The following is a 23,860-nucleotide window of genomic DNA, read 5'->3' as shown; positions in this document are numbered from 1 at the left end:
TATCTGACTTTGGCATGGGTTTGTTGTGTTTTACTGAAATAAAAAACATTTTTTCCCCAAAAAAGTGGTTTTACCTGGTAGCCCTGGTCCCAGAGTTTTAAAAAAAACAATGTTAACAAAATTAAACTCATTCCCACTGTACCTAGTAGAACACTTAAGTAAATGTCCCATTAAAATTAATGGGATTTTATGGATTTAGGTGAAGAAAGTGTACACATAATACATTTTTGGTCTGTACCATGAAGAGAAAACGGATTCAACTATATATTTTCTGAAAGCGTAGACTCTCAGGATGTGATCTAACATGGCATGAAACAGGTCCCACCCACCTCATTAGTATACTGCCCAAGCATAACACATTGGGTATTGGTAAATCGGGTATATGGCTGATACCTAAAAAAAGTAGTAGTATGTGCATGTCTGTCTGTGTGTGTGTGTTTGTGTATGTGTGTGTCTGTGTGTGTGTGTGTCTGTGCGTGTATGTATGCGTGCGTAAATGTGTGTGTGCGTGTGTGTGTGCATGCTTGTGTTTGTTTGTATTCCTGCATGTGTGTGTGTGACAGTATCATCCTAAACCAGCAACCCTTCGCTCAACAGCACCATCTACAGGCCGATGAGTGTACAGTCACTATATGTGCACATAAATGAATTTATTTTATACCCCCCCATGGATGAAATTCTACAAAACTTAGCATACCCCCAGAGGATTTCAAGTTAATCATACACATGAAATATGGTGCAGTTCTGAACATCTCCACTGAAGATAGGGGCGATTAAAGCAGAATAATATTGCATTTTCATTTTTTATGGGAGGGGCGCAAATCACAAATGAGTGATTATGGGTTGATGTGAGCCCTTAAGACCAATATACCATAAAAATGTCTTCATCCTCGGTGCCACGGTTCAGGTAGTTTTTTAGGAAAAAATGCATTTTTCAATCCCTATATGACCGCTTTTGCTAGCTATGCTAGCGGCGGTCATAATAACTATCTAATTTGTTAAATAACAAATTCATTGGAGATTAAAATAATATCAGATTAATTAACATGCTATAAGTAACTAATTTTAAATAAACACAAAAGACAGATGAAAAATTTACTTGGAAAAAATGTACTTTTGCTATGGTTAAATAAATGTTCAGTGATAGATTTTTACATTTTGGCGCATTTTCTTCTCTAAACAGTGACAGTGTTGATATGGCAACTAGTTAATACACAAAGTTTATTTGCTAGCATGTGTTTACAACCCCGCGATAGTTCCCTACACCCCCACATTAAAAACTGTTTTACAAGGTTTAATTTGTTCATTACATAAAATGAAAACACAACTTATAATCTTCACAAATTATGTTCAAAACAGTCAGTAACGAGTTTACATTTCACGAGCGTATGAACAACATCAGTCGGTTCATTTCGATTAATTTCTGAGTGATTCACTAAATGAACAGACTAGTTTAGTCGTTTAAATTTCGATTTCTCCTATTAAATGAAAAAATGAATATACTCACAGTCTAAAAAACAGCAGATTTAGAGCAGAATGAACGGCTGTGTTCCACTTTAAATGTCTATGTTCCCTTCCCTCGCTCACTTCTCTTCTTCTCCTAGACTCGGATGTGTGTCATTGCTTCAGTTGCTCGAGCGCCTCTACTGGCGGAAACCATTTTAAACTATCTAACATTCATAGATTCGATACAAAACAACCCAGGGATTATACAAACACTATTTATCTCCTCAAATATGTTTGATTGGAATAAAGATTCAAACTTCAAATATCTGCCTAATTTGCTACACTAACATGAATGAACAAACAACAAACAGTTGTATTTTTTATTAACTAACCATAACAAAGACTGATAAATAGTCCTTCAGTAATAAATGTATTGCTCATGGTTAGTTCAGGTTAGGTAATACATAAATTAATGTTAATAAATGAAACCTTATTGTAAAGTTTTACCATTATTTTATATATTGTATTTATGCTATTTTAAATAACCTACACATAATTTTATCATAATTGTAAAAAAAAAAATTATATATATATATATATATATATATATATATATATATATATATATATATATATATATATATATATATATGATTTTATTATAACATCTTTATTTCGAAAGTATTTAAAATACAGGCCTAGGCCCTATGGTTACTTTTTATTTAAATTTACAACCATATGTGTGCATTATCACCTTTGTGATTGCATTCACTTTCAAAAACTCAAAGCAAGACAACGACTCCTTACTGAATCAACACACTTTAGCGGTTTGTTATTGGTTTAAATGTTATGTAAGGGGAATGTCCTTAAATACTAATCAAAGAAATATCATAACGTCTGTCCTCTTCTTTTAAAATACCGTCAAGTGATGCGCTTGAACCATTACAATATTGAGTTCTGATTGGTCAATTATAGTTCGTTAATTATCATATGTATATATTTGTAAATTTCCATTTGCATGATAGTTTTACATAATAGCTGGTTAATCTAATGGGGGGCGGTGGGGGGTTGTGGTTTAACAGAGGGGAGTTTATTTGTCATTAGAACCCTGCTTATATAAGATATGATTTGCATGCATTAAAAATGTGTAACGTTTCATTTTCTCATCAAATAAAATAAAAACACAAATCATAATCTTCACAAATTGTAATGTGAAAAAACAGTCAGTAGCGAGTTCACGTTTCACGAGCGTAATGAACAACATCAGTCGATTCATTTCTATAAAGAGTGATTCACTTAAAGGGATACTTCACCTCTGGAAAGATGAATGTGTATTTAAAGGGATACTTCACAGTTTTTTCGTATTAAACTGTTATTCCCTTAACTAAGACGAGTTGATACATTCCTCTCTCGTCTCAGTGCGTGCACTCAATCGCTCTGGTGCGCGGCAACACTTTTATAGCACTTAGCTTAGCCCAGTTCATTCATTAGGGACCAGACAGAGATGAAGTTAGAAGCGACCAAACACCTCCACGTTTTCCCTATTTAAATACAGTTACATGAGTAGTTACACGACCAAGTATGGTGACACAAAATAAAACGTGGCGCTTTTCTAAGCAGGTAAAAAGGATAACTATAATGTATGGCAGTTGGTACTAATGACAGAAGTGAGAGGGAGAGGATTTTTCTTTGACTTTTTACTGTGCAGAAAACAGTAAAAGGATTTTTTTTTTTTTCAGAGAAAAAATACATAAATCTCTCGTCTCAGGGGAATATGAGGGTGGAAAGCATCTCATTTATTCCACTTGACAATGCCTATGACGAGGCCATGCCTCTCGTGGAATGAGCCCTGACGCCTATGGGACAATAAAGGCCCTAAAGGTGCGTTCACACCAAACGCGAATAGAGCATCTGGTGCAAGTGATTTCAATGTTAAGTCAATGCAAATACGCGTTTACGGAGGTCCTGCGGTGCGAATGAGGAGTTTAGTGCGGCGGACGCATGCATTTTGTGCATTCGCGTCGTTTGATGCGAATTCGCGTCTGAGGCCCGAATTGAAAAATCTGAACTTTGGCATCAGTTCACGCCGCTGTCAAGTGGTGAAGTAAAAACAAAGTAAATCTTTTATCACATAAAAACTTGATTTCAATATATGAGACATTCATTTTGTATTGAATGCTATTTAATCCATATCAAAATCCAGATTATATGAATCATTATTATTCTAATGTAAGACAACCAATTTATTTTATTGAATAATAATATAGGTTCATGTCTTGACAGTGTTGTGTGAGAAAAAAAATCACAGGACAGGTTAATTACTTTTGGAGGCTGGCTCCATTTATCATCAATACAAAAATAAATTACGGATTATGTGGGTGAGGGCGAGGGTGATCCTCGCTCCATTGCGGGACAACAGGTCCTCAAATTGGGCGCGGGACAGGCGGAAGCAGCGCTGATAGCAGCCGTCATACAGGTGCAGCTCCTGGAGCAAATGGTGAAACTCGCCAAACTGGGTATATGCCTCCGGAGGGTCTCGGTGGACCCCAAGTACGGCGACAATGACCCCTATGCCGCTGTTCTCAGCATCGGCCATTTACAACACAAACAGACAACCGCCTAGCACTTGCCCTGCCCACAAGAAGCAAATTTCGCCTCAGACGTGCGTCAATTTCGCTTCAAACTTTTGACTTTTGCGCGCGTCAATTTTGCTCTGGACACACGAATGGATTCAAAATGTTCAAGCGTCCAACTAGATGCGGTAGATAAGAATTTGACGCGCTATTCGCCTTTGGTGTGAACGCGCAGTTAGACTCATAAACCAGCACAATAGTGTCCACTTGTCCAGTGTGATAATCTTTGCTTTGTGCCCTTTGGTGCGGCCGCCAAAACATACGAAGAGCTGTTCTGACTGCCTGAACGGGGCAGAACGCTCCAAATAGACTCTGAGAGCCCTGACAGGGCAGAGTAGATTCGCGTCTCTTTCGTCCTCTGGCGAGTGAAGGGCTGATAGCGAAATGACCTTGTTGTATCTCTCTATTAGTGTTCCTCGATCTTAGTGCTGCATTTAATACTATCGACCACAACATTCTTTTAAATAGACTAGAAAACTATGTTGGCATTAGTGGACTTGCATTAGCAAGGTTTAAATCATACTTATCTGACCATTATCAGTTTGTAGCAGTAAATGAAGAGATGTCTCATCAATCACAAGTTCAGTATGGTGTACCACAAGGCTCAGTACTAGGACTGTTACTGTTCACTCTGTACATGCTACCCTTAGGAGATATCATTAGGAAACATGGAATTAGCTTTTACTGTTATGCCGACGATACTCAGCTGTATATTTCTTCAAAACCTAACGAAACTTACCAATTCACAAAACTAACGGAATGCATAGCTGATATATAAAAAAAAAAAACAGAGATTCTAATTATTGGACAAAAAACGTCCTCACGTAATAATCTAGAATACTGTCTGACACTTGATGGCTGCTCTGTCGAGTCTTCGTCGTCGGTTATGAACCTGGGTGTGCTCTTTGATACCAACCTTTCATTTGAAAGTCACGTGTCTAGTATCTGTAAAACCGCATTTTTCCATCTTAAAAATATAGCTAAATTACGCCATATGCTCTCATTGACAAATGCGGAACAATTAGCTCATGCGTTCATGACCTCAAGGCTAGATTATTGTAATGCTCTACTGGGTGGTTGCCCTGCACGCTTAATAAACAAACTACAGCTGGTCCAAAACGCAGCAGCTCGAGTTCTTACCAGAACCAGGAAGTATGACCATATTAGCCCGGTTCTGTCCACACTGCACTGGCTCCCTATTAAACATCGTATACATTTTAAAATATTGCTGATTACTTACAAAGCACTAAATGGTTTAGCTCCGTAGTACTTGAGCGAGCTCTTAACGCATTATAGTCCGTCACGTCTATTGCGATCTCAAAATTCCGGCCAGTTGATAATACCTAGAATATAAAAAATCGACTGCTGGCGGTAGATCCTTCTCCTATTTAGCACCAAAACTCTGGAACAGTCTTCCTAACATTGTCCGGGAAGCAGACACACTCTGTCAGTTCAAAGCTAGACTAAAAACACATCTCTTTGACCTAGCTTTCACATAATACATTATAGACTTCTATAATTCAATGTTAGGCTGCATAGATTAGGTCAGCCGGAACCGGGAACACTTCCCATAAATCCTGATGTACTCGTTACATCATGAGAAGAGTGGCATCTACGCTAATTTTAGTGTCTGTGTTTATCCCGAGGTTTTCCCGCAGCCTGTTGGATCCAGGCCGTATCCAGATCTGATGAAGGACCTTCACCTGGACCGATGACAACGCAGTGCTGAAGTGCCAACTAGTCTCTCCCTATGGAGGATCCCTTTACCACTCCAGATAAAGCGTTGTCGGGAAATTCGTTTCGCGTACCTACCCTGAAGTGACAAAATAAAATTAAATTCTGTATCAAAATTTATAAGGAAAGACCAGTGCTTTGTTTATGCTTAGTTTGTAGGGAATTCTAAACCTGCGCAAATATATTCAAATGCACATAACTATAGAACCAATTCTTAAATGCGCACGTGAACGGCATCAGCGTTTATCACAGGTTTGCGTTTAAAGTCTGTGTTGAGAGAATGGTGTCGTCTTAAGCCGAATTCAGACTGCATTATTTTAGCCCTGATTTTGGCTCGCCGACAGGTTTCGAGAAATCGCAGACAAATGCCCGAAATCACAAGCAAATCGGTGCTCGTTCACGCGAGTGACAATCTCGCAGTGTGAATAAGCAAAGACGCGATCTGAGAGAATCACCGACGCCCGTGAGATATTTGGCATGCTAAATATCTGGACCTATCGGCGATTCAAAATCCTGCTGTGTGAAAGTGTTCTGACTGAAAACTACATCGGCGATGACCGACAGCCAATGAGAGAGCAAGATACAGAGCAGCGGGGAGTTCGGGGAGGAGTTATAGGCCACAATATCAGTATTTTAATAGATATATTTACAATTATATCAAACAGAAACAAAGCACAAACATTTGCTTGACCAGCAGCAACAGCAGCACATTGCAAAATTATTTATTTACCCACAACTCTCTTTGCAGAACACACAGTCCTTGCTCCCCTCGTCTTCCTAACCATTTCCTCCTGCATAAACTGTTTATTTTTCTCCTTTTTGCTGCAAATCAGTGCACAGACAATTTGGATTGCAATCTACTTGCAGGCTATCATTTTTAATAACAATTTCAGTCTTGTGAGAGCTCCGGTCTCACGCACGCGTGATCTTGCGTTATTTCCTTATCACTTCTCACGTGTGTTTGGTTGTGAAACGTAGTTTGCGGATCAGACAAAAGTTGTCTGCGATTCTTTCTTTTGTAAAGTCATGCAGTGTGAACCTCCTGCCGCTGATCCATCATGCAGTGTGAACACACCAGCAACTGAATGTTACCCTGGATAGTTATGCAGTGTGAAAAGAACAGTGACCCGACTACTTTGAAAATCGTGCAGTTTGAACTTGGCATTAGCGGCCCCTAATTTAATAACAAATGATCATTGCGACGGAAGCGAATCAATCAAAACTAACTTTAGCTGGAAAATAACTTTATTAAAGAACCGCTATAAAGCCAAAACAATCTCTGTTACCCTAAATTATACGTTAATCTCTGTAAAGCGGCTTTGAAACAAACTAGATTGTTAAAAGCGCTATATAAATGAAGATGACTTGACAGGCAATGTGTTATGGGACATATAGTTCATGATATGATCAAGGAAACAGGAGTACCCTTTGATGGCTATCGGCACTCCAGCTAACAGGAGTGACACTTTTAGAGACATCAGAACAGGACATGTTCAAAAGCGAACTCTCCAGTCCATAGACGGCGTTCTGCATCAAGAAATTACGAATTTAAGTTAGTAAATTATTTATTTTGAATGTAGACCCTAATGAAATAATATGACTGTTAAAGCTGTTAAGCATTTGCTGTTTGTCTGCAATTTCATTCAAATCTTTTTAAATGCAAAAAAAGTCTTTAATATCTTAACACATGTCTATACATATAAAACAAGTTATTTGAAATACAGATTATGATTTTATGGACTATTGATGCCAGTTTTACCCAAATCCCTCATATATTCTATTATTCTGACCTTCCCCAAAGGTTCCCGTTGTCAAATAATCAAACTTCACTACAAAATTTAGCAAATTATCCAGCTTTTGATTAATCTAAATGTCAAATTATTTACTTGTAAGTGATGGATCTGAACATGAACATTTGCTAATTAGAAAATGTTGGGCAATGTTTTTTCTTATGTTTCTGTAGACCAGATAATTGGGTGAAACTCTTCCCACATGAAGAGCACTGGTGCGGCTTCTCTCCAGTATGAATTCTCTGGTGTGTTTTTAAATTGTAGGTTGTAGTGAAGGTCTTCCCACAGTCAGAGCAACAATGAGGTCTCACACCAGTATGAACACTCTCATGCTGTTTTAAATTCTGCAATTGTGAAAAACCCTTTCAACAAAAAGTACAAAAGTGAGTCTTCACACCGGCATGAGTTTTAAGGTGTGTTTTTAAGCTTGATGCCAAAACAAATGTTTTATCACACTGATCACAGCTGAATGATCTCACTCCAGAGTGACGGCGCAGATGAGTGGTGAGAACGCTTAGGTATTTGAAACTATTTCCACACTGAGAGCATGTATAAGGCCTCTCTCCTGTGTGAGTCCTCATGTGCACTTTAAGGCTTCCTTTCTCACTGAAACTCTTTCCACACTGAGAGCAGGTGAATGGTTTTTCTCCAGTGTGTTCTCTCGTGTGTCTGTTAAGGTTTGATTTACGTGTGTAACTCTTTCCACACTGACAGCACATGAACAGATTTTCTCCAGTGTGAGATGTCATGTGTTTATTAAGGTCTGATTTGTGCACGTAAAACAGTCCACACTCAGAACAGGTGAAAAATTCTTTGTCTCCAGATTTTTCAACTTGTTTTTGTGTGAAATTCTCTTCCGTCTGTGAAACGACTGCATTTCCATCTTCATTTTTGAAATGATGAGGTTTTTCAAACAGATGTTTTTCTTCATTTGTATACGTCAGTTCTCCATCTTCATTAGTGAAATGATGCCATTTGTCTTTATTCACTTCCATCGGGTCTAAAATCAACATATTAAATAATAAATTCCCCAAATTCAATCAAAGAAGGAAAATAAGAAACAAAGAAATCAAAAATAGATTTTTAATGTAGCACAAATCTAGTTTACTACTGAATCTACTAGTATCTAGTTCTAGATGTATTGTTATATACTCCCGAGAACCAGAAATATAAGAGATTCCTTGGGAATTTAGTTTATGTAAGTTTATTTTACTTTATGCAATATGTGTAAAATTGCCATAAATGTGTAGTCCCATTCTATACAATAGAATATTTATTTTTTGAACTGTATATTTATATTTATTTGAACATGAATGTGTTCTTGTGGCAACAAGTAATGAAAAAAAAGATGGGAGTAATAACTTAAATACAGTTTCATAAGAATATCTCATACTTCATAGGAATACTGATTTAAAATTTCTTTCCCTTTTCACTTGTTGTGTCTCCCCAAACTGCCTGATAAACATGCTGTAAGTCCTGGTGTCTCTACAGAGGACATGTATGAAATCAGTGCCCTGTTTCATAATATTCTGAATATATTCTGAATATTTCGTTCATATTCTGATTGGACACCCCATATTGTTGATATTTTTATTTATGACAAACAATTGGAAAATTACTCGGGTATAAATAAACTCAGACACAAAAAATGATCATTTTCCATAAGAGTGCTAAATTTGATCATTCAGTCAATGTTAGTCATATTTAAAAAACAATAAGTTGAAGTTGTAATGGTAAAACCTCCAAACATTTGGTATCTCTGAAAAGCCCTGAATATGCTCTTTACAGGACTGTGACATGAATGATCTCAGAGAAATTCGCTAAATATAATGTCCTCTACAGAGGATAAAGTCTATGCCTGGGTCTCAGGAGGAAATGTGAGCTTTCATCTTAATGTTCCTCATCAGTCATTAAAGAGAATGAAGGAAAACACCAACCTGTTTGTTCCTCTGTATCTTCATCTTTTATTCTGCAGGGTTCTTCCTCAATCTCCATCTTTACAATAGTATGTCCGTAGTTTCTCCTGGAGTAATTCCTCCTGCTTGCTTTTTCTTCTCCTGTGGGAAGATGGGAATATTTTATGAAGGTATTTTTGGTGCAAATCAACTGAACGCCTGTTCAGAAAAGTTTTGCTCATCCGTAAATCAGTATGTGAATTTATCCAATGAGAGTTGCGCACTTGTAGAATATTTTCTCACAAAGGTCTTGTATATTTTTCTAGCACAAACACAAGTATATAACTACAACTGCTTGAATCTGCTGCGACAAATCTCAAATACTGTTTTTTTGCTTTCAAGTGACAAGTTTCGCGCACTCTCCCTTTTGCACCATTGATCTATGTGAAATGTGGTGCAAAAGTGAGTTGTGCATCTGTAGAGGCAGTAGGCGGAGCCTATATGAATATTCATGAGTTTCCCGGGCATGCACCCGGATATGATCATTTTAGTTCAAGCTCTTTGTTTCTCAGCAGGTTTAATGGATTATTTCAAAAAACATATATTGAAGAAACTGTATTATAATGGGAATTGTTCAGGTGAAGTGAGGGTTTTGTCCAACAGAGCTTTGGCGGTGGCTGATGTATCAAAGCTCTGCAGACAATTGTCAACATAGAAAGCTCTTAGCACTGAGTTCAACACTTCATGGTCACTCTCAGGGTGCTCCTTCACGTGACGTTGCAGGGCGTAAATGGCGCAGCAAGGACTGCAAGCTGTGCCAAAAGGTAACACATGCCACTCATAGGTTTTTGGGGGAGTTGTCTTATCCATAGCTCGCCAGAGAAACCTGAGTAATGGCCGGTCAGCAGGGAGTAGATGCACTTGGTGGAACATAGATTTTATATCACCACTGATGGCCACACTATGCTCACGGAAACAGAGGAGCACACCAAGAAGAGAGGGACCGAGAGTTGGACCAGGAAAAATACTACAATTCAGGCTGAGACTATGAAGCTGGAAAGAGCAGTTGAACACCAGTCGGTGTTTCCCACTGGCTCGTTTGATAACATGATGTGGGACTAGCCAAGATTCTGACCCTGGCTGGTCATCTTTGGGATCCACCTCCTTCACATACTCCATATCAACGAGCTTCTGAATCTCCTGGTGGTAAATCTCAATTAGATCTGGGTCCTTATTCAATCTGCACTCGGTTCCCCGGAGACATGGCAACAAAGTATGGGCTGAGGAGGATAACCTAGGACTGTTGGGTGCTCTGAGCAGTGGGGTAGCATACCGCAAGACCTCACCTACTTCTATGACGGCAGTCTTAGTCTCAAGCAGTTCCAGGCAATAATGGTCTTGTTTAGATCGGGTTACATCCTTCTCCTTATGGTGTGGGAAGGAATCCAGTCTCCACAGTCTCTCCACATTCTCCATCAACTCCGCAGTAGCCGGGCAGGATACACGATCACAAATAGTAAACAAAGCTTGTGCATCTGAAGGAGGAGATCGAGGTAAGGTATTGGATGGGCCTTGAACAGCCCATCCCAGGGCAGTATGAATGGCAATAGGTCCCCCATAAAGTCCAATGCGGACTGGCTCTTTGGGCACCAACAAGTGTAAATGATCTGAGCCTATTAGGATTTATGGCCGAGCATGGACAAAGTCCGGTAAGGGTAAGCCTCGCAAGTGGGAATATTCCCTCTGCAAGTCAGAGGCACAACAAGAATGCTCAGCCAAATTGAGGACTTGGGCAGTAAAGGCATTGGCTATATGAAACCTAATCTTAGATATAACAGGAGATATAACAGGAGATGGTCTCACCACTCATGGGAATTACTTTATGTCGCACAGTTCTGAGATTAAGGGTCTCTTTTGGCCCTGTAAGTTGTAGCTGGGACGCTGCTGAGGTCAGAATGATTGTTTTTTCTGAGCCATCATCAAGTATGGCATACATCGGCAGCCTCCTCCGGCCATTGATTAGTAAGACCGAACTACCTTCAACATCAGCCGAGGAGATCGGTTTTGCTGATCGATGTACAGTGTGTCGTCAATGCAGGGTGCACGGACGAGCACATTGAGAATGTCTGCCGTAGCCAATTTCTCTGGGCTTTGTGGGTGTGTAGCCAGTTGACGTGCAATGCTATGCAGAATGGTGAGATGCAGTTCGTTGCAAATGTTGCAAGGTTTTTTTAGGGTGCATTTATCCAGCTTATGGCAGCGGGCACATCTGTAACAACAATCATTCTTCTCTATCCAAGTTCTCAGTTCTGATGGGCTGAACTCCTTCACCTTTGGACAGGTTCCCAAGAAGTGGTTGTTTTTTTTACAGTATGGACAGAAAGGTTGGAACTTGGGTTTACCAAAGATGGTCATCCCTTTTCCACGGCCTCCTTGGACACTAGGCTGTCTTTCCACAGTGGCTGTGTTGCTTAGGTACATAGTGGTAGGAATCACCTTTCTCACTTGGCTCTTTTGAACTGGTTCTCTTCTCTCAATTGAGGCAGGGACAAAGACTTGTTGGACAAGACTCTTGGCCCTGGCTTTCACCTGGAGACAGTCAGAGAAGTCTTCCAAGGTATATGTTTGTTCTGCACCATCTCTAAGGATGCCACGATTCAAACAGTGCTCAATGAAACTGTCCCGATAATTAACGGGGAGCTTGCTTATCGACATGAGAACCACACCGCAATTCACTTTCACCTGCACCATCCACCGATCGCAGCATGCCAATCAATGACTGTACAGAAAGAGCAAATTCCTGGAATGCATTGCTATCTCCGAATCTGACAGGTGGTGAATGAAGGATGCTGGCTAGTTCACTTTGGGCCAACTGCCGTGGCTGGCCATACTTTGCCTTAAGGTGTAGGGAATTGAGGCATGCATATAAGACTTGGCTACTTTGTACGCAGTAGGCAGCTTCAAGTGGTCCATTAGAACCTGGAACTTATATTGTTCAGAGAGGTGAGCATGGATATCTAACAGGTTTTCCAACGCCATCTTAAGCAAAACAAAGTCACTTTCTCTTCCACTCTCAAAATAAGGCAGTCTTGGCTTGGGGATGCCAAAAGCAGTGGCTACTAACAGCTCCATGATACTGGCTCCCTCTGATGTCCTTTCACTAGACTTGTGTAATGAAAGCGGCACGGACGTATCAGGAACTGGATCTGAGGGTCTTTCACTGGAATGGGATCAGAGACAGATGTTGGATGACCAACACAAGCTTGTTGCTCTGAGTACAGATCGACAGGTTCACCTGAATCCAAAATTCTGGAGCTCATTGAAAAAGGAGCCAGCTCTTGAGGTGGCGGAGCAGGTGAATGTTCTGTGGTCACTTCTCCAGTGAATGAGGTTATTAGCCGAGCCTCTTCTAATTCTCTTTGAACTCTCGCAGTCGTCGCTGTAGAGTCAGAGATCGGGACATCCTCTTTCGCTCTGTTAAAGCTGCTTGTGCTTGCCTGTCCAGTTCTCGAGCCCAGCTATCCAGGGCTTGTTCCTCTTGGATTTGATTTTGGATCTCTTGCAGTTCTCCAAGTTTCCTCCTCTCCTCAATCATGGCGGCTTGTCGAGAGGTGAGCTCCACACCATGGCTCTTGCGCGAGCTCCGGGAACTTCCACTGCAAGAAAAGTAAAGTATACGAGGTGGCCTTCGACCTGGGTGATGACTCCTGATGACTCATGGTTGTGGAGCTAGTTGTGGAAGTGAATGTTCCTCAGCCGATTCAGGCTGGACATAATCGTGGGTGATTTCTTCATCCTCCACTTCTCCATTTCCAGCTTCGATTGGGTTAGGAGTAGGGATGCAACAATTATAGATTTTGTTGGTACGATTATAGTCTGAGGAATAATCACGGTTTCACGGTTATCACGATTATTTTGCATTCATTAATTTCACAACACTATTAGTTTATAAAATCACACGAAAACTCCTTATATTTTAAAGTGTTATTTATTGCTGCTCAGCAACCAAATAATACACCACAAAATAATAATACAAACAAACAAGTCCATTTCTCTCTTTGGAATTAAAGAAAAGTGAAAAAAAAAAAAGATTTTTGACTTAGGCTACTTTAACACTGAAAATAAATAACAATAAAAATAAAAATAGCCTTTTGAACTAGTTCATAGTTCTTTTTTTTCCATGCTTTTTTTTTTTTTATTTTTCAAAATGATTGCCACAGCCCATATTGAACCACAGACAATTATTTTATCAGTTTTAACACTGAAGCTATGCGTCAGATGTTTGTTTCCCATCCTCACCGACCTTGTCATAAAACTGGTTTAAATACGACGACTCCTTGCTGCTTTTTGTTTTGATTTAACGTAAGTGATGAGTCGTTCATGAACGATCCATTCATTGCGCCTGTCACGTGACAAATGAACGAAAGACTCTGAAGGTAAAGTAATTATTGATGTTTCCTGTAAACGATTTTTGACGGCATTATAATGATTTCTTAATTCAGAATATGATAAAGATTGCAGAGGTGGATATGTTCTGGGAATTTTGCAGTTAATAGTATAACATTTAAAGCCCCTTAAATGAACGAAATGACTCGAAAAAAGATTTGTTCATTTTGATGAACGAGATCGAACAAGAGAATCAGTAGTGGCTGGTGTTGCCAGATTGGGTGTTTTTTCCCGCTACATATTAAGGCCGGTTTATGGTGTGTTTTAGCTGTGTTTTCGCCTGGAAGGCTCTTTAGAAATCTGGCACTCTATTGAAGGAAGTTAAACTGAGAGCGCGGCGTTCACAGACCAGAATGGATGAGTTCACAGTAACGTTCATCAGGCAGTAATACAGTACGTTCAGTTCACGTTCGCCCAAAATATGAACTAGTTCCGTGCTCCGTGTCTCATAAGCTCTTATAATGTTTTCATTTTGCGCAAGATGCAACATTTCCGTTCCGTGAAACACAAACGCGGTGTTGTGGAGCCTTTACGATTAATTAACCGTGACGAATTAAAGCGCGGTTAATAGTGAAATCGGTTAATCGTTGCATCCCTAGTTAGGAGATGGTTTGGCTGCTCGACTGAGATAAGGTAGGCTCTCTGGCTTACTAGAGGCTTTCCTAGCAGGAACCGGGAAGCCATAGCGGTCAGGTTGATGCCTCTCTCGCCTGGATAAGATGCTACTGGGAGAGCCCTCTCCAACTCCAACTCTTCCTCATCTTTTCCATCCATACCAATGCCTGCCATGATATCCCTCACTCAGTCTCCGGCTCGAAGGACCACTGAAGAAACTGTTTTATAATGGGAATGGTTCAGGTGAAGTGAGGGTTTGGTGAGCAAACAGAGTCTCAGTCAGAAGACGTCAGATGATATGGAGTGATGATGGAAGCAAGGAGAAGGCAAGGTTTATTGCAACACCAGTAGTAGTTTATTTATTGTTACGGTTGTCTTTGGTTGAGATGCATGGTTTGTGTGCTGCAGAATTAAATATAAAAAGAGATAACAATCAATAACAATTAATTGACAGTTGTCAATCCACATCAATTAAACAATACAAATAAACAAAAGGGATATGAATTTACTAATCACAACTAAACAGGATGTTAAAACATGAATCAAACAAACAATCGTCCCACATTGTTCATGGCACATGTCTGGCAAACAAAGAAATCAACCAACAGTGCACATGTTAATAGTTGACAGTAAATCATAAAAGACATGTGCCATGTAAACAAATTAACTCACGTTATCTGACGAAGACGCACACAGTATACATCAGAGTGCCAGGAGAAAGTGCAAAGAGTGAGCCAAGAGGTGCAGAAGCAATTTATAGACAACAGGTGAGGCGGACGTGGTCATGTGGCAAGTGGGAAAGTATCTTGGAAAGAGTGAAATGGAGTAAAAAGGGAATGGAATGGCCGGAGTCTTTTCATATATAGTTTTAGCACAAACTTTAAATACAATTGTGTATTATTTCATAAAGGTTATAATGTTTTTAATAGTTTGCACGTTTTGTGCATTCATCAATGACTAAATGATTGCTGGCATTTACTTTGTGTAGGCCTATATAAAGCACAGCAAACTGCAACTCGTTCATTTCGTTGTGCTTTCCCTTTGTACATTGCAATGCTTTAAAACGGTCTTTTGTTATCATTTGTTGGATGTCACTGCAATAAAAAATATTATCATTTTTTATAAACAAAATATAAATTTACAAAAAAATATCACAAGGTTAAGGTTCCACTTTTACAGTAAAACCAAAAATTCCAGAACACCTAAATGATTACAGCTACACTTATTTCCAACAGAAGAGCAGATATTGAATATTCCTAATACATGAATCATTACCATATAATTTATTTATTGCTAAGCTCTTCTGATACCTTACCTTATATTAAGTTTTAAAACTGTGTCATCTCCGGCAATAATCTCTGAGAAATAACTCCACAACCATATTAGTGTCCGAGTAAACATTTTGGACCCTACACTGATGTTTCTCTTTGTCATGTTTTTTCTTTGACCTTATGTGTTGCACTGTGTGCCTGGATGATACACAATGATCATTAATACAAATACATGATCTATTTTGTTGCACAACAAACACTCATTCCACATTTTTTAAAAGTCATAAAGTTATAAACATATACTGTATGTTATTAAATGGGCTTCAATTAGAGGCTGATTTAGAATTCTGAATTTAACTCTTGAAAAATTAAACTAAATTAGATTTGCATGACAAAAGTTTGGAGTCACTATGATTTAAGAAATTATATACATTTATAGCAGGCAAGCAAGGATGCCTTAAATTAATCACAAATGACAGCAAAGACATTTATAATGTTACAAAAAAATATATATAATTTTAATTTCTATTGATATACAATCCTGAAAACATACATGCTCCATAATGATTTCCACACTTCATTAAGCAGCACAACCATTTTCAAATGTGATCATAATCAGAAATGTTTCTTGAGCAGCAAATCAGGATTAGAATTTCTGAAGGGTCATGTGACACTGAAATCTAGAGTAATGAGCTTTGGCATCACAATATTTTTATTTAAAAACAGTTGATAAAAATATTTCGCAATATTACTGTTTTTCAGATAAATATATCTTGGTACCTTACTTAGAGGTACCTTACCTTAGAACCTTACTAATATCAAACTTTTGAACATTAGTGTATATATTAGGCTATATCAAAACCAGCACAAGCACATCTAGCAATCAAAACATAAAAAATATATATATATTGTTACATTATTTTTCCAGTATGTACATTTGTAAATATATATATATTTTTAGAATAGCAAATTGGTTGCTTATTATATTCTGTAAAAGAATGTTGTGTTTTTTCTTCTCATTTACAGTAACCTAATTTATCCACTTTTGTCCATACAATTTTTGTTTAATCCAAATTTTACTCATGTATTAAAGCAACACATTCACAGCCCACAGATACATTTATGAGGTTTTATTTAATTTATTGCAATCAGCATATAATTAATAAAATACACTGTTTTAAAGCAATAAGCAATTTATACGACGAGTTGCAGTTTGCTGTGTTTTATATAGGCCTACAAGAAGTGAATGCCTGCAATCATTCAGTCATTGATGAATGCACAAAACGTGCAAATTAATAAACACATTATAAACTTTAAGAAATGATACACAATTGTAGTTTAAGTTCGCACTGAAACTATATTTACCTTTTTTTAAATAATCCATTAAACCTGCTGAGAAACGAAAAGCTTGATCATATCCGGGTGCATGCCCGGGAAACTCATGAATATTCATATAGGCTCCGCCTACTGCCTCTACAGATGCACAACTCACTTTTGCACCACATTTCACATAGATCAATGGTGCAAAAGGGAGAGTGCGCGAAACTTGTCACTTGAAAGCAAAACAACAGTATTTGAGATTTGTTGCAGCAGATTCAAGCAGTTGTAGTTATATACTTGTGTTTGTGCTAGAAAAATATACAAGACCTTTGTGAGAAAATATTCTACAAGTGCGCAACTCTTATTGGATAAATTCACATACTGATTTGCGGATGAGCAAAACTTCTCCGTGACTTCACATTTTTTGATGCGGGTGTGTACCCGTATACCCGTTGAGGGGCCATACATGGAGGGCCCACAAGTCAGGACGGGGGTGCCAGATCGTCCCGTTCGCCTGTGTGAGGAGATCTCTCAATCGGCCATGGGGCTGTTTCCAGGTAAGTCAACTCGGAGAACCATAGCTGGTTCTTCCAGAGAGGAGCTACCAAAAGCACTGTGACTGCACAGTGTTGAATTTGCATGATTTTCCAGCGTAGTATTTCCTTCATATTTAACTGAAATTTTTAACTGTAAAAAAAAAAAAAATCTTGCATCACAATAAGTGTATTGTGATTGTCAAAATATTTTAGGAACTAAACTAAATTGTATTAGGTTTAGTGACAACATGTTACTATGTTTATATGGTACAATTTCTGGTAAGCTACGTTTTTTTATTATAGCTTGAAACAAATTTCAGGATTTCAATTCAGTTCAATTCTTGTGATTTGATTTAATTGACTAATTTGAATACATATTAAGTACACAAGATAGGCATTAATTTTTCTCAAGAAAAAAATCTCACCTAATGCTGTAAACATACAGAGAGCCCTATCAGCTGAGTTGAGTTAAAAATAACTCAAATTAGGCATATAATGAGTTTTTTTAGGCATATAACTTTATTTAATGATAAGTAAAAATATTATATGTAATATAGTAGCCTACACATGTTTAGCAAAATACTCTCTATAGCTCTTTTTTTTCTAGCCAACTAAGTGCTATAGCCTATATTATGGTCATCAAATGGCTTTTCTGAGGTAAATGTTATGTGACAATTGTTCTCCAGCTGTTTTATTGACCCTTTCCGCGGTTGAAAAACACTGATTTATCGATATTATGTATGATGAATATACATTTCGGTAAGTTGTACTGTTTCTTTTAACATTGTTCATTCGTGTTTATTTACTATTAGCTAGAGATGATCGGTTCACGTGCCGCTAGGGATCTTTCACGTCACATTTACAAACGCCAAAACGGTGTTTATTGTTTGAATTTCGTAATAAAATTGACAGAATCTGAGAGCTGAGATTTTTTCTTTTTTTTATAAGTAACCTGCTCTGTCTAGTTTGTCAGCCTCCATGTCCTCTTTGCTTTGCGATTTTTCTGTGCGTGAGAAAATGGATGTGTGGCGTGAGAGCATGTGAAAAGTGTAAATTGCGTGTGGCAGCTCTGCAGTAACAGTAGAAGGAAACGATTTAATTTGAAACCAGGAAATTCTACTTTAGAAGTCCATTTTCACAAAAAAAAAACGGGACAATTCATGTCCCGGGAAAGAATATAAATTTTCCGGGACTGTCGCTCAAAAAAGAGAACAATCCCTGGAAAACCAGGACGGGTGGCAACGCTACGCGAAGCGGCCTGATTGGTTTGTGCGTCTGAGCCACCTCGCCATAGGTTCATGCAGTTGCCGCAGCAAAGCCAATGACCGCGCTAAGACGCTCTGCTATGTGTCTGCTGTGGAGCTGCACTGCGTTTTAAAAATTGGGCTTCAATATTCTCGAGAAAAGGAGTTTTCCCATAGCGTAAGCTGCTTACGAAATACAAGAGACCTCTTGAAAGGGAACAAACACTATTTACCTCGCCACATGCGTTTGATTTGGGATAATATATATTATAATAAAACATTAAAATATTATTTTAGAAATAACATTTATTGAGGACAGTTGATTTACCATAAGATAATTTTTGGTTATGACTATATTTAAAGCCGAACTCGGCAACTCTAGCGAACTCTAGTCACTTCTTCGCTGATTTTCCCTTTTGCTGTCGCATGTTTTCCCCACGAGCTCCCCCTACAGCTGTGGTGGGGCGTATTTATCACAACACAGTCGTAAAAAACTCACTTGCGGCGGCCTCCTCCCCCTCTCTACCGCTGCTCATGTGCGTTTGTTTTGATCGGAGCAAGCCAGCTGTATCGTGTAGAGCTCTGTCTACCGAGGTGGGTAATCTGGTAATACATCATACATGCGTGTGTGTTTATGTCGAATTGCCGTAAAGCAATTTGTGTTTCGCGCTCGTTCTCGCTTTCGCTTCTCACGAGACTTCCAATTTCTATCTTGCCGGGACGGTAGTGAACAAGTTGCAAGGTTGGTTTTCCGCCTGGGAACGCTGGGGGGAGCGGGGAAAGTCACCAATATCACCAGAACAGGTTGTTTAACCATCCAAATGATTTCTAGACAGTTTTATTAAGTTAAAAAAGCTACCAAGTTCTCCTTTAAAGGTGCTTTAAGTGATGCGACGCGTTTTTTAGGCCAAAACATTTTTTGTCACATACAGCAAACATCTCACTATCCGCTAGCTGCCTGTCCCCTGAACACACTGTAAAAAAACGCGGTCTCTCTAGACACCACAGGCTCCACAAACAGAAACAAAAACAAACTGGGCTCACCTGCACCACGAAACATAATAAACAGAGTTCCAGCCAATAACCGACAAGAAGTATTGGAGGGTGGGGTTTGGGGGGTTAGTGCGCTTACACATGAAGGGGGGTGTGGAGGAGAGAGAACAGAGAACAGAGAAGCATGAAGAGGGAAGTTTGAATTATGGCCGACACACGACCAAAGAGACGACGTTCCGATGAACAAATTGCAAAGAAGAGGGACGAGGATAAGGAACGCACAAAGTCCCGAATTTACATCGGAAAAACCTTTAAAAGGTGGCGAGAACTCTGCCGGCAGAAGGGCTTCCAATCCGACATTCAGTTGCTCTGTTTTTGCAGAACAGGTAAATCCATTTTTCTTTCTAAACTGACGTTCATGTTCGCCAAACCAACACAAGGATGCAATTAGCTAGAACTATGCCGTCAGCGTTAACTTTGGTGAATACAACATGTATGTTTCTAGCAGTGATCAATCTCTATTGTAAATGATCAAGCAAATTCACAATAGGGCGACAATTTGTGTGAATGATTGTTTTCATCCACTGTTTGTTATGAATTTGAATGTTCATTTATAGGCTATTGACAACTTTGACTAAATTTGTTTACGCCGCGGCCGTTGTTTATGCTCACTGGGAAACGCGAACGTTATCATGCTATTATTGCGTCCTTGTATGGGAGCTATAGTTATAACCTCCGGCGAGACGATTTTAAGATAATGTTTCTCTTTTTCTGCATTCTGTTCTGCAATATATAAAAGCATTTATCTAACTTGGTGACATTACACATTGAATGAAGTATCAGTAAAACTTAACTTTGTTTGTAGTGACTACTTTGACTTTTATTTATGCCAGAAGAGGAGGGAGGAGACGGGATGAGGAGGAGGGAGGGTCTAGCTAGCCTCCGTTTTGTTTGACGACAATTCCAATGTCAACAAGAAGTACGAAAATTCTGATGCTGATAATTTTAAAACAAGCTTAAAGGGCTGTTGAGAACCAGAAAAAACTGACCTGAGCCTGAAGTTTAGATGCTTCCCTATTATTGATATGCCTGGAGTTAAGGAATATGAGAAGAATTTTAGATCTTTTTGTCACAAAATACTCTGAAACTTGTTGAGGATCCAACTGCAGTCGTTTATTACAGAAATTCGGAATAATAATCCATAAAACAGGCAACAGGTAAAAAATACAGGACAGATAATACAAAGAGACAACAGAGCAGAAAAACAGTCAAACAAGGAAATCCGAGAAACCAGGCAGAAAATGAAAACCAAAACACGGATAACATGACTGAATTTAATAGAGGAAAACGCGAAAACACAAACGATTATCAGTTTTCAGTGATCTTTACAACTCATCAAAGATCCAGTGATCCATGGATATTGACACGCAGCCAGGAATTGTGTTTCCTAATCACTTATGTCAATGTTACGAGTTCACGCGCATAGGTTTAGTTACCAATGATCACGCGCGTGAACTCGGCAATCGACTACTTTGGACTTCAACCGAAAACAGGATGTAAACAGGTATTTGCGCTGGCTTAAATAACATCATTTTTATACATATCTTTCACATCTACTGCAGTCAGATTCACTCGTGTTCACTCAGAAGGAATCACTCACATTTTCTGTGCACTTGTAATGACACATCAAGGATGTTAAGAGGCTAAAAGCAGGTTTAGTACTTGCCCCATTGAAGTCAACAGGGTGCAAATTTTAAAAATAGAATAACTCGGTGTAGGCAACACCGATCTTTGTCGTTGTTCTCTGTATTGACGGCACTCCAAATGTACAAAAAAATTAGCTCAATGTTAAAATTGACCGGAGTTCTCCTTTAAGCATTTGCTGTTTGTCTGCAATTTCATTCAAATCTTTTTCAATGCAAAAAAGTCTTTAACGCATCATGTCTATACATATAAAACAAGTTATTTGAAACATATATTATGATTTAATGGACTATTGTTGCCAGTTTTCCCAAACCCCTCATATATTCTAACTATTTTGACCTTCCCCAAAGGTTCCCCTTGTCAAACAATCACAATCACTTGTCAACTTCACTACAAATTTTAACATGAACATGAACATTTGCTAATTAGAAAGTGTTAGGCAACGTTTTTTCTCATGTTTCTGTAGAGTAGATAATTGGGTGAAACTCTTCCCACATGAAGAGCACTGGTGCGGCTTCTCTCCAGTATGAATTCTCTGGTGTGTTTTTAAATTGTCGGTTGCAGTGAAGGTCTTCCCACAGTCAGAGCACACATGAGGTCTCACACCAGTATGAACACTCTCATGCTTTTTTAATTTCTGCAGTCGTGAAAAACCCTTTCCACAAAAAGAACAAAAGTGAGTCTTCACACCGGCATGAGTTTTAAGGTGCGTTTTTAAGCTTGATGCCCAAACAAATGTTTTATCACACTGATCACAGCTGAATGATCTCACTCCAGAGTGACGGCGCAGATGAGTGGTGAGAACGCTTTGGGATGTGAAACTATTTCCACACTGAGAGCATGTATAAGGCCTCTCTCCTGTGTGAATTCTCATGTGCACATTAAGGCTTCTTTTATGAGTGAAACTCTTTCCACACTGAGAGCAGGTGAATGGTTTTTCTCCAGTGTGTTCTCTCGTGTGTCTGTTAAGGGTTGATTTACGTGTGAAACTCTTTCCACACTGAGAGCATTTGAACAGTTTTTCTCCAGTGTGAATCCTCATGTGCACATTAACGTCCCCTTTGCGACTGAAACTCTTTCCACACTGAGAGCAGGTGAATGGTTTTTCTCCAGTGTGTTCTCTCGTGTGTCTGTTAAGGGTTGATTTACGTGTGTAACTCTTTCCACACTGAGAGCATTTGAACAGTTTTTCTCCAGTGTGAATCCTCATGTGCACATTAACGTCCCCTTTGCGACTGAAACTCTTTCCACACTGATAGCACATGAACAGATTTTCTCCAGTGTGAGATTTCATGTGTTTATTAAGGTCTGATTTGTGCACGTAAAACAGTCCACACTCAGAACAGGTGAAAAATTCTTTGTCTCCAGATTTTTCAGCTTGTTTTTGTGTGAAATTCTCTTCAGTCTGTGAAACGACTGCATTTCCATCTTCATTTTTGAAATGAGGTATTTCAAACAGATGTTTGACTTCATTTTTATATGTCAGTTCTCCATCTTCATTAGTGAAATGATGCCATTTGTCTTTATTCACTTCCATCGGGTCTAAAATCAATATATTAAATAATAAATTCCCCAAATTCAATCAAAGGAAAATGAGAAACAAAGAAATCAAAAATTAAGTTTTAATGTAGCACAAATCTAGTTCACTACTGAGTCTACTAGTATCTAGTTCTAGATGTATTTTTATGTACTCCAGAGAACCAGAAATATAAGAGATTCCTTTGTGAATTTAGTTTATGTGAGTTTATCTGATTTTATGCAATGTGTAGAATTGCCCTAAATGTGTAGTCCCATTCTATACAATTTGAATGTTCTTGTGGCAACATGTAATGAAAAAAAATGGGAGTAAAAACTTAAAAACAGTTTAATAAGAATCTCTCATACTTCATAGGAATACTGATTTAAAATTTCTTTTCACTTGTTGTGTCTCCCCAAAATGCCTGATAAACATGCTGTAAGTCCTGGTGTCTCTACAGAGGACATGTATGAAATCAGTGCCCTGTTTCATAATATTCTGAATATTTCGTTCATATTCTGATTGGAAACCCCATAAAGTTGAGATGTTTATTTATGACAAACAATTAGAAAATTACTCAGGTATAAATAAATGTACTTGGTTACTTGCGTAACCTCAGTTCCCTTAGAGATAAGGGAACGAGTACTGCGTTGCAAACGCTATGGGAAACTCCTTTCTCGAGAATTATTGAAGCCTTTATTTTAAAATGCGTTGCAG

The 23,860-nt window shown here is 38.6% G+C and overlaps 1 protein-coding gene across 12 annotated transcripts in view; it reads right to left on the bottom strand.

The window, feature by feature from the left end:
- Positions 1–23,860, bottom strand: part of LOC308705758 (uncharacterized protein) — an 80,460-nt gene that overhangs the window by 29,876 nt on the left and 26,724 nt on the right. For 8 of the 12 annotated variants that reach the window (XM_081390936.1, XM_081390943.1, XM_081390934.1 and 5 more), the window contains one exon: positions 9,541–9,660. In XM_081390936.1, the coding sequence (XP_081247062.1) occupies positions 9,541–9,660 (120 nt within the window). Of the gene's footprint in view, positions 1–1,507; positions 1,602–9,540; positions 9,661–21,076; positions 23,170–23,860 lie in introns of those variants that run through there. The other 4 variants (XM_081390938.1, XM_081390939.1, XM_081390940.1 and 1 more) reach the window with 2 other exon arrangements.

The sequence above is a fragment of the Scardinius erythrophthalmus genome (genome assembly GCF_964197995.2).
Source record: "Scardinius erythrophthalmus genome assembly, chromosome: 17".
In the NCBI taxonomy this organism is placed as follows: Eukaryota; Metazoa; Chordata; class Actinopteri; order Cypriniformes; family Leuciscidae; genus Scardinius; species Scardinius erythrophthalmus.
This window is presented reverse-complemented; position numbering and strand designations above follow the sequence as displayed.